At 44.5% G+C, this 14,953-nt stretch overlaps 1 protein-coding gene across 3 annotated transcripts in view; it reads left to right on the top strand.

The window, feature by feature from the left end:
• The window catches only part of HAPSTR1 (HUWE1 associated protein modifying stress responses), a 32,105-nt gene extending 17,408 nt beyond the window's left edge, over positions 1-14,697 (top strand). For all 3 annotated transcript variants that reach the window (XM_077275217.1, XM_077275219.1, XM_077275220.1), the window contains one exon: positions 11,908-14,697. In XM_077275217.1, coding sequence (XP_077131332.1) covers positions 11,908-12,152 — 245 coding nt within the window. In that variant the 3' untranslated portion in view covers positions 12,153-14,697. The remainder of the gene's footprint in view (positions 1-11,907) is intronic.
• Positions 14,698-14,953: the final 256 nt, after the last annotated feature.

Here is a 14,953-nt window from a genome sequence, read left to right as displayed (position 1 = left end):
TGGCCTGTTGCGTCTACATTAGATTAATATTTATGGGGGTCTTTACATATTGAGGACCTACCGTCAAATGTGTGATCAATACAAGATCGGTGGTGGTCTAGTACCTCTGGTTAACTGAAATCTGCTCCAGCAGCGGCCAAATCAAGGCAATGTATGATGTAGTACGTCGCTGCTCCATTCATTTAGTGGCTGCTGACTGCTGCGATTTTATCTCACTTTCTCTGTAATGGGAGATAAATCCCAGTACTTGGCAGCAGCCAATAAGTGATGTGTTCCATTCAGTAAATTGCTTTCATCTGGCTGCTGGGGGTGTTGGACCACTACCAAACTCGTATTGATGACCTGAGTTCCAGACAACCCATTTAATATGCAAACCGTGATGACCTAGCCTGGGTTCATCTGCTTGAAATGTGCATGCTTAGAGTGTAACCCTGTAAAATTTTCTATAGACCAGTAGTCACCAGATGCAGAAAATGTGTGCACACGTTGAGTATTTGCTTTCAGAAATTTCTGCAGGGTTTCTGCATATCTTGGCTTATCCGGTACTGGACAACCCTTTTAATGGTGATGACATGGGGGTGTAGCCTGTGATCCTTCACAAGGAGTGGGGGAGAATACATTGCAGGCAAGTTATCATAAGCATGTGGCTGGCCAGAGGGGCTGTGCTGGCCTTCATTGTATGACTGTTGCTCTGCAGTACAGGGAGCCAGCCAGTGTCTGCAATTGTAGCATTACTCACTACAGGAAATTGTAGGGACAGTGTATAGTAAGTGAAGTGGGAGGGATGCTGAGTGATGAATTATCTATGTTGAGACTGTATAGGGGGCTATAGCTAGTCCTTTTGTGTTGTAGGGGGTCAGGCACTGAGGATGGGGAGCTGTGGGATAGATGCAGCTCTGCCTCTTTGGAAAAGTAGTCTAGAGGCAGGAGATTTTACTGTTATGCTTGGAAAATCCCAAACTGTGGTCATTTTTAAAGACCACTTCAGCAAAACCTTTTCTAGGCCAGTTAGTTGTTACTGAGAGATCAGTGTTTGCATTGATGAGCAAATGAGGCTGAAGAGCTATGGTAGGTTTAATGTGAACCTGTCAGCAGGATTGTGCTCAGTAAACTTCAGGCAGTGTCAGCTTGGTGCTGTTATACTGATTTAAATTGACTTCTTTCGTTGATGAAATCCGTTTTGTGGATGTTTAATCTTTATTTGTAGGTTTCGGTTAACGATGTGCTCGTGCTGCAGGGCGGCCTGTGGGGGAGGGGGGGTGTTTATGTGGTGGTCTGCTTAGATATCCATCTGTGTGGGTTATGACCGGTCACTGATCCCTCAGTTACCTGCCCCCTATTTTACATACTGTGTTATTGTCTTGGGGGGGGGGGGGGGGGAAATTACGTTCATCATGCAGGTGGTGCTTGCGCTGCAGCATGATCGGATCTATAATTTATATACCGTATATACTCGAGATTTTTCAGCCCATTTTTTGGGGGCTGAAAGTCCCCCTCTCGGCTTATACTAGAGTCATACCCAGGGGTCGGCAGGGGAGGGTGAGCGGGGGCTGTCTAATTATACTCGCCTGCTCCTGGCGCGGTCCCTGCAGGTCCCTGGCTGCCCGGCGCCCCAGCTTCTTCCTGTACTGAGCGGTCACATGGTACTGCTCATTACAGTAATGAATATGCGGTTCCACCTCCCATAGGGGTTGAGCCGCATATTCATTACTGTAATGAGCGGTAACGATGACCGTTAAGTACAGGGAGAAGCAGCAGCGCCAGGAGCAGGTGAGTATAACGGGGAGGGGGAGTGCAGTGCTGCGCGATGGTCACCTGCTCCTTGTTCCGGGCGCCACTCCGTCTTCAGCGTCTTCTGCAGTGACGCTCAGGACAGAGGGTGCGGTGACGTGGTTAGTGCGCGCCCTCTGCCTGAACGTCAGTGCAGAAGACGCTGAAGATGGAGCGGCGCCGGAACGAGGAGCAGGTGAATATTGAAAGTGCCGGGGGCCTCAGCGACAGAGAGGTGAGTATGTGATTTTTTTTTTTTTTTTTTTTTTTTTATCACAGCAACAGCAAATGGGGCAAGTGTCTGTATGGAACTTTTTATGGGGCCATATTCAACATTTGTGCAACACTATATGGGGCAAGTGTCTGTATGGAGCATCTTCTGGAGCCATAACGTTTGTGCAGCACTATATGGGTCAAATATCTTTATGAAGCATCTTATGGGGCCATAATTAACGTTTGTGGAACATTACAGTATATGGGGCAAGTGTCTGTATGGAGTATCTTATGGGGCCATAATCCAGGTTTGTGCAGCACTATATGGGGCAAATATCTTTATGGGGCCATAATCAATCATTTTTTTTTTTTTTCCCCCCCTATTTTTCTGACCATAAGACGCACTTTTTTTCCTCCAAATTTGGGAGGAAAGTGTGGGTGCGTCTTATGGTAGGAATGTAGCATGTGGGGAGGGGGGCAGCAGCGAGTGGGGTCGCACTGTTATCCCACTTCAGGAGGCAGAAAAATGTCCCCACTGCCGGGAATCAGCGCTGAGGAAACCATGTGGTCCCGATGATTAAGTGCAGTGAATATTCATTAGCTGCTTCCCCACCCATCTATCAGCTGAGCAGTGAGCCAGGAGCAGCAAATGAATACTGCACTTAAGCAGGGACACACATGGTTTCCTCAGCGCTGATTCCTGCAGCAGCTGGGGAGATCCGTGTGTCCGGGGGAGGAGGAGGCAGCAGCAGGGTCCCGGGGAGAGGAGATTGCTGCCTACCTTCCTGGGCTGGACCCTGAGTGCTGTGCAGTGTGCACAAGGAGGACCTGTGATGATGTCAGAAGTGGGCGGGCTGGAGCATCACATGGCAGCACAGAGCCCTCCCTCTTCTTGACATCATCACAGGTCCTTCAGACTCCAACACTAGAATCTGCTGGCTTCCATTACCTGTGCTGTGGAAAGGCAACAAGAGGGAGGGCTCTGTGTGCAGTCATGGGATACTTTTACCTCACCACAGGCTGGCTGCCAAAATTAAGAGGTTAGTCTTTCCAAAACACAATAAAGCACTCTGCCACTCCTTTAGTGAACTATAACTCCCAGCATGTCATAGGATCTGCAGGACATGCTGGGAGTTATAGTTCTACTATGGGATTTTAAAGCAGCACTCCAGTGTTATTTTGCAGTGCTGGAGTCGTGCTTTCAATATAAGCCCTGTGCCCCCATTCTTATACTCACCCTCCAGCGTCTTCATATAGTACTTCAGACACCACACTGGACCCGCAGCTTCTAACATACTATTATATGTGGTGTTATTATATATAATAGTATGTTATTAAATATTTTACCACATTTTTTTTTGCTTCAAATATTTTTTTCCCTATTTTCCACCTCTAAGTCCGGTGCGTCTTATAGTCCGAAAAATACGGTATGTGTATATGTGTGTAATATATATATTTTTTTTTTTAGCAGATGAAATCTATCAATGGCACCAGCCACGCCTGTGCAGTACCATAATTTGGACCGTGATAGATGCTACTGCGCAGGTGCTTTTGGCGTCATCTTGGTGGAGAGGTTTTTTACCTCTAACAAAATGGTGGCACCTTCCGCAGTAGCATCTATTGGAAAAAAAAAATTGCATGCATTTTTTTTTTTCTGAAAAAATTTCTATCGCTAAATAAAAAGATTATATGGAAATTATAGATCCCATCATGCTACAGCGCCTGCATGATCAATGTAACTTATTTATTTTTTCAAATCACTAAGGCTACTTTCACACTAGCGTCGTGCACTGCACGTCGCTATGCGTCGTTTTGTAGAAAAAAACGCATCCTGCATAAGTGCTTGCAGGATGCGTTTTTTTCTCAATAGACTTGCATTAGTGAAGCAGTGCGACGCATTGACACACGTCGCAACTGTCGTGCGACGGTTGGGTCGGTCCGTCGCCACCAAAAAACGTTGCATGTAACGTTTTTTTGGTGCGTCAAGACCGTCTTTTCCGATCGCGCATGCGTGGCCGGAACTCTGCCCCCGCCTCCCCGCACATCACAATGGGGCAGCGGATGCGTTGAAAAACAGCATCTGCTGCCCCCGTTGTGCGGCGCTTTCACTGCTTGCGTCGGTACGTCGCAACAACGCAATTCATCGTGCGACGCTAGTGTGAAAGTAGCCTAAGATATTCATGTAAAATATGGGGCAGGTCACTGAGGGATCAGTGACCTGTCATAAGCCATACAGATGAATATATAATCAGTGCACCACATGAAGGCTGCCCCGAAGCACGAGCATATAATTAACTGAAAACTAACTACAAGATTAAACGACAACCACAAGACTGATCTCATTAACCAAAGTATCATTGTAATCTGTACAACGGCACCAACCTGACACTGTCTGTAGGTTACGGAGCACAATCCTGCTGACGGGTTCCCTTTAAAGCCTCACTCCAAATCTATTCCCACCCAGCGCTGTGTCCTGTTTGACTAATGACTCCTTCTGCATCACAGAGGCTGTTGATCAAGAAAGCGGAGGCGGTTGCGCGGGAAGGGGAATTGACTGACAGACTTGAGATTAACAGCAGCATATCATTTGCATATCAATTCAAACTCTAATTTCTCAATAACGGAGGATCGGGCTGGCCAGGGGTACTGCTAGACTTGTATTTCGAAAGGGCTACATGTTCATATAAATAGCATCTATTAAAATATGCCATTTACCGATCAGGTCAATTTTATAACTGGGAAAAAATGGAAATGCCAGAACTGTTACCCCCCCCCAACAACCTCCACCAAAAAAAATTAAATGGGAAGTGATCAAAGCTTTCTCTGCAGACGCTGGCAATGGAGGAGATGGAGAAATTACTTTCTCCTCCTCCTTCTCACCTGTGCTGCAATTCTATCATGTGCGGATCTGAGCACAGTAACATTCGGCTCAAACTCTTGACAGACTGAGTTGAGTGTCATTTGCATAATCGCCCCGATTCTCTCGCATGAGAGAAATGACGATCATGTGAGTGAGTCCCCTAACTTTTATATCTTTCTGAGCTACTTTCAGCTTAATAATGATCACAGACCCCATCAAAGTAAAATGTGCAAAGAAACAGCCTGTAAAAGCCAAACTGCAAAATTTTTAATGAAACCTTTGTGTGTAATTTTACTTTATTTTAGCTTTAGGTGTGTATGTATATATCTATCTATCGTCATGTCGGAAACAAAACATCCAATTCGCACAGGCAAATAATTTATGGACATCTATGGCTTGATTTAAGTTGTGTGTAGTAATGAGTAGTGACAAGGAAAAAGTTTTGAAGACAAATGCAAAAAGCCTTGGAAGGTCATGACACAGGCTGAAATCTATCAGTATTTGGAAAATAATCCTGCCGCTTAGTGATAAATTGTCAGCCGTTTCAACTGATGGTCTATAAAAAGGTGTCTCATTACCAAGGGGCCACACAAGAAATCCCTCATGAGGGGTAAAGCCAGTGAGCTGTCCCAAGACCTTCACAACCTTATTGTTGCAAAACATACTGATGACATTGGTTACAGAATAGTTTCTAACCTACTTAAGGTTCCAGTGAGCATTGATTGGGCCATAATCTGGAAGTGGCAAGAACAGTATTTCACCATAAACCGACCACAACCAGGTGTTCCCTGCAAGATTTCTGACAGGAGTGAAAAGAATCTTCAGAACAGTTGTCCAAGAGCCAATGATCTCCTTTGGAGAGCAACAGAAAGACCTGGAATTAGCAGGTACAATTGTTTCAAAGAAAACTAAAAATAATGCCCTCTGCCGCCATGGCCTGTGTGCACATTCACCACGCAAGACTCCATTTCTGAACAAAAAGCATGTTGAAGCACGTTTTAAAGCTTGCTCAGCATTTAGACAAGTTACTAGAATGGTCCAGCCAATCACCTGAACTGAATCTAACAGAAAATGTATAGAAGGAACTAAAGCTCAGAGTTGATTGAAGGAGCCCACGGAACCTTCAGTATTTGAAGTGTGTGTGGAAGAATGAGTTAAAATCACATCTGAGCAATGCTTGTGACTAGTTTCTCCATACAGGAGGCTTCTTCAGTCTCTCATCACCAAGACTCCTTTTTGTACGTTAGTATTGAATTAATTTGTTAGCGTGTTCAATATTTTTTTGTTATTTCTCATTACTTAATTTATGGATATCCATGGTTTCATTTATTTTCCTGTGCGGATTGGATGGATTGTTACCGATACTTGGTGAGAATTTGATGTTAGTAGCACCTTTAGGGTATGGTGCACATGTTGCAGATTTTGCTGCGGATCCGCAGCGTTTCCCATGAGTTTACAGTTGAATGTAAACCTATGGGAAACCGAAAACGCTGTGCACATGCTGCGGAAAAAACGCACGGGAACGCAGCGGTTTACAATCCGCAGCATGTCTCTTCTTTGTGCAGAATCGCAGCGATTCTGCACACATAGGAATGCATTGATCAGCTTACTTCCCGCATGGGGCTATGCTCACCATGTGGGAAGTAAGCGGATCATGTGCGGATGGTACCCGGGGTGGAGGAGAAGAGACTCTCCTCCCTCCAGGCCCTGGGAACCATATTTGTGTTAAAAAAAAAAAAAAAAAAAGATATACTCCCCTTCTGATTGCCCCTGAAGTCCTCCCGCCTCTCAGCGCTGCACTCGGCCGTCCGGTCGCAGGGTTGCTATGTGAGCAGGACCTGCGATGACGTCGCGGTCACATGACCGTGATGTCAAGAAGGTCTTTCTCGCATAGCTTCTTTGGAACTGGACCGCCGCCGCGTGCAGCGCCGACGAGATCGGGACGTCGGAGGGTGAGTATAACCATTTTTTTAATTATTTTTAACATTACTATTGATGCTGCATATGCAGCATCAATAGTAAAACAAGTGCAGGAGTAAACCCGCAGCAGAAACCGCAAGACAAACTGAAATAAATCTGTAGGGATAACCGCAGCTGTTTTGCCCTGCAGAGTTATCAAATCCGCTGTGGGAGAACCCGCAGAGGACCCTTCCTACGTGTGCACATAGCCTTAGGTGTTGAAAATGTCAGACTATAAGATGCACCGGACTATAAGACGCACCCAGGTTTTAGAGGTGGAAAAAAATTTGAAGCAAAAAAAAAAAATGTGGTAAAATTGACTAACATACTATTATATGTGGTGTTATTATATATAATAGTATGTTATTATATTGAAAGCTGTGGGTAGAAGATGGTGCTGCGGGACCAGTGTGGTGTCTGTAAAATACTATATGAAGATGCTGGAGGGTGAGTATAAGAATGGGGGCACAGCGCTTATATTTAAAGCACTGCCACCATTGGGAGAACTATAACTCCCAGCATGTCCTGCAGATCCTATGACATGCTGGGAGTTATAGTTCAACACAGGAGTGGCAGAGTGCTTTATTGTGTTGTAAAGACTAACCTTTTAATTGTGCCAGCCAGCCACATGGAGCTTCCTATGACTGCACACAGTCCTCCCTGCCTCTGCACAGCACAGGTCATAAGAGGAAGCCTGCAGATTCTAGTGGGGAGTGTGAAGGACCTGTGATGACATCAGAAGAGGGAGGGCTCTGTGCTGCCATGTGACGCTCCAGCCCGCCCACTTCATGACATCACACAGGTCTTTATGCCTAGCACTCATCATCCAGCACAGCCAGGCAGGTATGCAGCGATCTTGTCGCCCCTGCTGCTGCCCCCTTCTCCACCGGACACACAGATCTCTCCAGCTGCTGCAGGAATCTAGCGCTGGGGAAACCATGTGTCCCTGTGTAAGTGAAGGAGTGTTCATGTGCTGGTCACTGCTCAGCTGACAGGTGGGCGGGGAAGCAGCTAATGAATAATCACTGCACTTTAATCATGGGGACCACATGGTTTCCCCAGCGCTGGATTTTGGGCAGCTGGGACATTTTTCTGCCTCCTGCAAGTGGGATCACAGTGCGATCCCACTAGCCGCTGCCCCCCCCCCCCCCACATGCTACATTACGACCATAAGACGCAACCACACTTTCCTCACAAATTTTAAGGAAAAAAGTGCGTGTTACGGTCGGAAAAATATGGTAAACATATTTCTACTAGATGGTGGCCCGATTCTAACGCATCGGGTATTCTAGAATATGCATGTCCACGTAGTATATTGCCCAGTCACGTAGTATAATGCTCCATGCAGTTATGGCCCCATAGATGCTCCATATAATGCTCCATGCAGTTCTTTATGGCCCCATAGATGCCCCATATACAGTGGGGCAAAAAGTATTTAGTCATTCAGCAATAGTGCAAGTTCCACCACTTAAAAAGATGAGGCGTCTGTAATTTACATCATAGGTAGACCTCAACTATGGGAGACAAACTGAGAAAAAAAAATCCAGAAAATCACTGTCTGTTTTTTTATCATTTTATTTGCATATTCTGGTGGAAAATAAGTATTTGGTCAGAAACAAACAATCAAGATTTCTGGCTCTCACAGACCTGTAACTTCTTCTTTAAGAGTCTCCTCTTTCCTCCACTCATTACCTGTAGTAATGGCACCTGTTTAAACTTGTTATCAGTATAAAAAGACACCTGTGCACACCCTCAAACAGTCTGACTCCAAACTCCACTATGGTGAAGACCAAAGAGCTGTCAAAGGACACCAGAAACAAAATTGTAGCCCTGCACCAGGCTGGGAAGACTGAATCTGCAATAGCCAACCAGCTTGGAGTGAAGAAATCAACAGTGGGAGCAATAATTAGAAAATGGAAGACATTCAAGACCACTGATAATCTCCCTCGATCTGGGGCTCCACGCAAAATCCCACCCCGTGGGGTCAGAATGATCACAAGAACGGTGAGCGAAAATCCCAGAACCACGCGGGGGGACCTAGTGAATGAACTGCAGAGAGCTGGGACCAATGTAACAAGGCCTACCATAAGTAACACACTACGCCACCATGGACTCAGATCCTGCAGTGCCAGACGTGTCCCACTGCTTAAGCCAGTACATGTCCGGGCCCGTCTGAAGTTTGCTAGAGAGCATTTGGATGATCCAGAGGAGTTTTGGGAGAATGTCCTATGGTCTGATGAAACCAAACTGGAACTGTTTGGTAGAAACACAACTTGTCGTGTTTGGAGGAAAAAGAATACTGAGTTGCATCCATCAAACACCATACCTACTGTAAAGCATGGTGGTGGAAACCTCATGCTTTGGGGCTGTTTCTCTGCAAAGGGGCCAGGACGACTGATCCGGGTACATGAAAGAATGAATGGGGCCATGTATCGTGAGATTTTGAGTGCAAACCTCCTTCCTTCAGCAAGGGCATTGAAGATGAAACGTGGCTGGGTCTTTCAACATGACAATGATCCAAAGCTCACGTCCAGGGCAACGAAGGAGTGGCTCCGTAAGAAGCATTTCAAGGTCCTGGAGTGGCCTAGCCAGTCTCCAGATCTCAATCCTATAGAAAACCTTTGGAGGGAGTTGAAAGTCCGTGTTGCCAAGCGAAAAGCCAAAAACATCACTGCTCTAGAGGAGATCTGCATGGAGGAATGGGCCAACATACCAACAACAGTGTGTGGCAACCTTGTGAAGACTTACAGAAAACGTTTGACCTCTGTCATTGCCAACAAAGGATATATTACAAAGTATTGAGATGAAATTTTGTTTCTGACCAAATACTTATTTTCCACCATAATATGCAAATAAAATGATAAAAAAACAGACAATGTGATTTTCTGGATTTTTTTTTCTCAGTTTGTCTCACATAGTTGAGGTCTACCTATGATGTAAATTACAGACGCCTCTCATCTTTTTAAGTGGTGGAACTTGCACTATTGCTGACTGACTAAATACTTTTTTGCCCCACTGCATTGCTTCATGCAGTTATGGCCCCATAGATGCCCCTTATAATACTCCATGCAGTTATGACCCCATAGATGCTCCATGCAGTTTTGGCCCCATAGATGTCCCATATAATGCTTCATGCAGTTATGGCCCCATGGATGCCCCATATAATGCTCCATGCAGTTCTTTATGGCCCCATAGACGCTCCATACAGCATTGTGCCACATGTAATGCTGCTGCAATAAAAAAAAAAATAAATCACATACTCTCCTCTCGTCGCTGCTCCTCAGCATCCCGTCTCTCCGCACTGACTGTTCAGGCAGAGGGCGGCGCGCACACTAAGGCTGTGTGCACACGTTGCAGATTTTTCGCGTTTTTTCCCGATAAAACCGCAAAAAATCTGCATACATTATGCATCCCATCATTTTTAATGAATTCCGCAATTTTTGTACACATGATGCATTTTTCCGCGAAAAAAACGCATCGCGGTAAACGCAGCATGTTCATTAATTTTGCGGATTTCCCACTATATAATGCATTGGGAAGTGTCCGGAAAAATCCGCAAAAAAAAACCGCGGTAAAAACGCGCAAAAAACGCATGCAGATTTCTTGCGGATTTCTTGCAGAAAATCTCAGGATTGTCTCAGGAATTTTCTGCAAGAAATCCTGAACGTGTGCACATAGCCTAATACGTCATCGCGCCCTCTGACCTGCAGAGTCACTGCAAGAGGATGGGAAGACTGAGCTGCACCCGGCGGATGGAACGCGGACAGGTGGATATGAAATACTCACCTGCTCCTGACGCTGTCCCTGCCTGTCCCATGGTACCGCAGCTTCTTCGCGCCTGTGCGAGAAGGACCTGCCATGACGTCACGGTCATATGACCGTGACGTAATGGCAGGTCCATCTCGTGCAGGGCCTGTGATGACGTCACGGTCACATGACTGTGACGTCATGGCAGGTCCTTCTTGCGCAGGCGGAATACGGATGGTGAGTACAGCAGGTTTTTTGTTTTTTTTTAAAATTATTTTTAACATTACATTTTTTACTATTGATGCCGCATAGGCAGCGTCAATAGTAAAAAGTTGGGGACACACAGGGTTAATAGCAGCGGTAACTGAGTGCGTTACCCGCGGCATAACGCGGTCCGTTACCGCAGACATTAACCCTGTGTGAGCGGTGACCGGAGGGGAGTATGCAGGCGCCGGGCACTGACTGCGGGGAGGAAGGAGCGGCCATTTTCTTCCGGACTGTGCGCGTCACTGATTGGTCACAACAAAACAGCCACGACCAATCAGCGACTTGGATTTCTATGACTGACAGACAGAGGCCGCGACCAATGAATATCCGTGACAGACAGACAGACAGACAGAAAGACGGAAGTTACCCTTAGACAATTATATAGTAGATTCCATCTGCTGTATTTGTGTGCATCACCCTACTGCCGCTTTCTACGCTGTCCATTGCCGTTCTCAGTGACTTCGCCCCTCTGCAGACTATGGCTTTTACAATGTTGGCCTATGAAGTGTCGGAACAAGGCTCCATTGGCTTTCATTGTAAGAGACTTCCTGCTCGTATATTGTGAGCCAGCTAGTTGGATTTGTCGTAATGTTACTGAGAAGCGAAGCAGAACAGAGGTAGGTGAGTATATTAATACTCACACTGCATATATATTGATGTCCCCATAACATTTGGGAGGGTGAACTATTTAGGGGTTGATTTTCCCCTCATTTGCATACAAGTGCAACCCAAGAGAAGAGCTTCTGCTCCATCACACATTCGTTGTGGTCCGACCTCCGTTCCGCTCTTCATTGATTGACAGTTGTGGCTTTGTCAGATGCATCCAGGGACAGAGATTGATAGAAAACAGATGGACAGATGCAGTGAAGTGTTCAGGGGCACTGTATTGTTTTTAAAGTGGTCATCTAACCTACACTAAATGTTAGTTAAGTTTGTAATTGAGAACAGTGATGAGTAACACTAGCCTGCTCCATACTAACAAATCCTAATGCTCCCCCATATAAAAATTGTACTGCCCTGGTGCAGTGTATATGATCATCGGTGTAGGCAAAGTGAGATTGTTTTGTTACAACTTGTTGTCTGTCTTGCAGGTCTGAGTGGTGCAATGGCTAGTATAAGTGTTCGCTCAAGTACTCCGGGCTCTCCCACCCACGTCGGCGGAAGTTCGAACACCAGCCGTAGGAGAAATGGACTCCTTGATGTCGATTTGAATACTTTCATATCGGAGGAAATGGCACTCCACTTGGACAATGGTGGCACTAGAAAGCGTACCTCGGCCCAGTGCAGCAATGTCATTACAGACTCTCCAACCAATAAACGCAACAGAATGATCTAAACCTACAAAATTCTAAAAAAATCCACCATGCTGCTTGAAAGCCACTTTATCCTCAACATACTGTCTGAAAGGAACCATCTTCCCTTTTCACTGTTCAAAACAATGAATTCAGAGATTGCCATAAAGAAGTTCTGAATATTACAGTAGATGCATATTGGCTTTCTATGAACGTTATTACACTTAACAGATCTGAAATTGTGTAGTATATGGTAAGATCATCCGAGGTGAACAACAGTTCATTAAATGCAAAGTGACCTTACTTGTATTTGCAAAGGGAAAGAAATCATTACTTTTTTTTCCTCCCTTTTTTTTCTTCCCCCTCTCTCCTATGTATTGCTTCAACAGTATTGCCATGCGAGTTTGCCTGATCCTTCCGAGGGCATCCATCAGTTCTGTAAGCTTCTCATACACTGTGCAGATCTTTCCTTTTCAGATAAATTTTGGTTCTTGTGTGATTTCTGTACAGAGGTGCTACGACGGTCATACACCATGAATCCGTCCGATTCGCTTTGTATCTTTTAGTGCCCTGACATGCCAATATTAAAACGTCTCCAAATTACTCTCCATAGGCTTTAAAGATGGTCCGTTTAAGCTTATGTATGCACTTCTTATTACATGCTTGTTGTAACCTTGTTAGGTAATCGTAACTGTATAAGCCACACTAAATCCTAAAAAATGAAAACCCAAATTATTTCTAGAAATCTCTACGTGTACATTTTTTGGTCAATAGTGTATTTATTCTGTTAACTGAAGGTGTATTCCCCTGCCCCCACACACCATTATTTTTATTTTTTTTTTCTATGGCTTCTCTTTGCCCCCAAACTACATGTAATGAGCAACTTGGTCTTTGGGATTTGTGTTGAAGTATTTTCCTTTTGTAAGCGATAAGGTGACTAACTGTTCAGTGGTATTTCTTCGTGTCTCCATGGTATGCCATCCGACACATTTGAGTGCTTGCTGCAGCTTTGTTCTTTGCCCCAGACTGCACCCGACTTGTTTGAATGGTCTAAGTAAATCTTATGATAACTGCCCAGTTTTAGGTTTATATAGTGCTTAAAATCTCCTCCTCCCATGTAGACAAATGGTATTTAGGAACAATAAGCCGCCATGTCCATTATTTACCTGTGTTTAAGCTTACAGTTGGAATTGAACACTATACGCTTTGTACTGGAAGATGGTACTGTACCGCTTGGCAAGTAGCTCATTTATGCCCCTAAAAGTTAAAGGGCTGCTGAAAGAAGGTTCCTTTTGTATTACTTTGGTGCACAGTGTAAACACATTGAACTTATTCCTGGCCACTTGAGAAATATCCAGGTTTGTATCATGTTAAAAAAATTGATCTGTGTAACTTTTTTATTATTGGGAATGTTATAATTTACAACGTTGCAACCAACCATGCGGAATCATTTGGCCTTAATCAGCTGTTTTCTGAATCCATGTGTTTAGTCACCAGACTTCATCCGTGACATTGTGTAAACTGAACTTCATTTTTTATGGCAATAAAGGCACTCCTGCGAACAGTGGTGAAATGATCTGATAGTTGGGGGGAGGGGAGATGAGACCAAAACATTGGGAGTGCCTTATGTGTTCCTGTACCTTTTTGGAAGAGCTACTGTGCATGTATTCATGGGTAAGGTAAGCATATCTGTGCTGTTATTGGTGACTACAAATCATGGCTTGGCGTGAATGCAGAGCAGAGTAATTTTTTAAAGTTATTTTTACATGCCTGTTTTGGTGACAGTCGCCTTTCCAAGAAAACAAAAGCAAACATGATTTTTCCTATTTTTATTTTAGGTTTGATTGATTTAAAATGTTCAGTTTTACCACCTGAACACTGGCGGTGCTTTAAATAAGTTTTGAACCCCACACCCTTAGAGACCACTTTCCCTTCCCATGTTCCTGGAGTTACCATTATTGGATAGTTAACATAAGTGAATTGCTGCTGCCACAATGAGTGTATGACGGCGTCCATAGGAGTTCATATATGTACATGTGCTGTATCGGAAGATGGCCACTTTCAGCAGGTTGAGTCATGTCTAGACAACAAGTATAATGGAAGGGCTTCAGAAAGATTTCTTGGTGAAATATCAGGGCTGTGGAGTCGGTAAGCCAAAGCTTCAATTTCCGTGACTCCACAGCGCCGGTCACTACTGAGCATGTACGTAAAGTGCAGCACAGATTCATCTCGGCTGAAAGCCAAGATTAGGAACAGAACAGACCTTTATAGGACATTGCATAGCTTTCCCAAATTCTTATGAAAACATTTACAGCACACCCTGCATTGTACTGCTGCAGCAAATCTATTTTATATTTTAAGAGTCGGTCCATTTTATACCAGCTCCACAACTCCGACTCCACAGCCCTGATGAGCATTTAGACGTAAGGTTACTGCTTTTACACCAATTGCTTGGGATGTGCCAAGTATAAAAGTTGCCCTTTTTGACATTCTGTGATTAATAAAACAATGCCTATTTCCTTTGGCAAATTTAAGTAACACTTGTGGTTTTACTGCAAACTTTAACTAATAAAACTCCACCATTAACAACCTTGTGGTGCCTTTTTACACTCTACCGTAAGTTAGGTGAAGGCTTTACCATCATAGGCCAAATCTAGCAAAATGGGGCTAAAAATCCCAGTCTCGTTGTTGTAGTTGCTGCCAGCAAGTAAAATGCTTACAGATAAAGTTCTAGATTTGTGAGGAAATCTATACTTTGTTTTCTGCCTTTGCACCTGGGTGTTGGTAGAAATACCTAATGGTTACATGTATTAGTGTAGCATTGCTCGATTTGGGTATTGGAGAG

The sequence above is a fragment of the Ranitomeya variabilis genome, chromosome 7 (assembly GCF_051348905.1).
Source record: "Ranitomeya variabilis isolate aRanVar5 chromosome 7, aRanVar5.hap1, whole genome shotgun sequence".
Taxonomy (NCBI): Eukaryota; Metazoa; Chordata; class Amphibia; order Anura; family Dendrobatidae; genus Ranitomeya; species Ranitomeya variabilis.
Note: the sequence above shows the minus strand (reverse complement) of the source record. Positions and strands in the feature narration are given on the sequence as shown.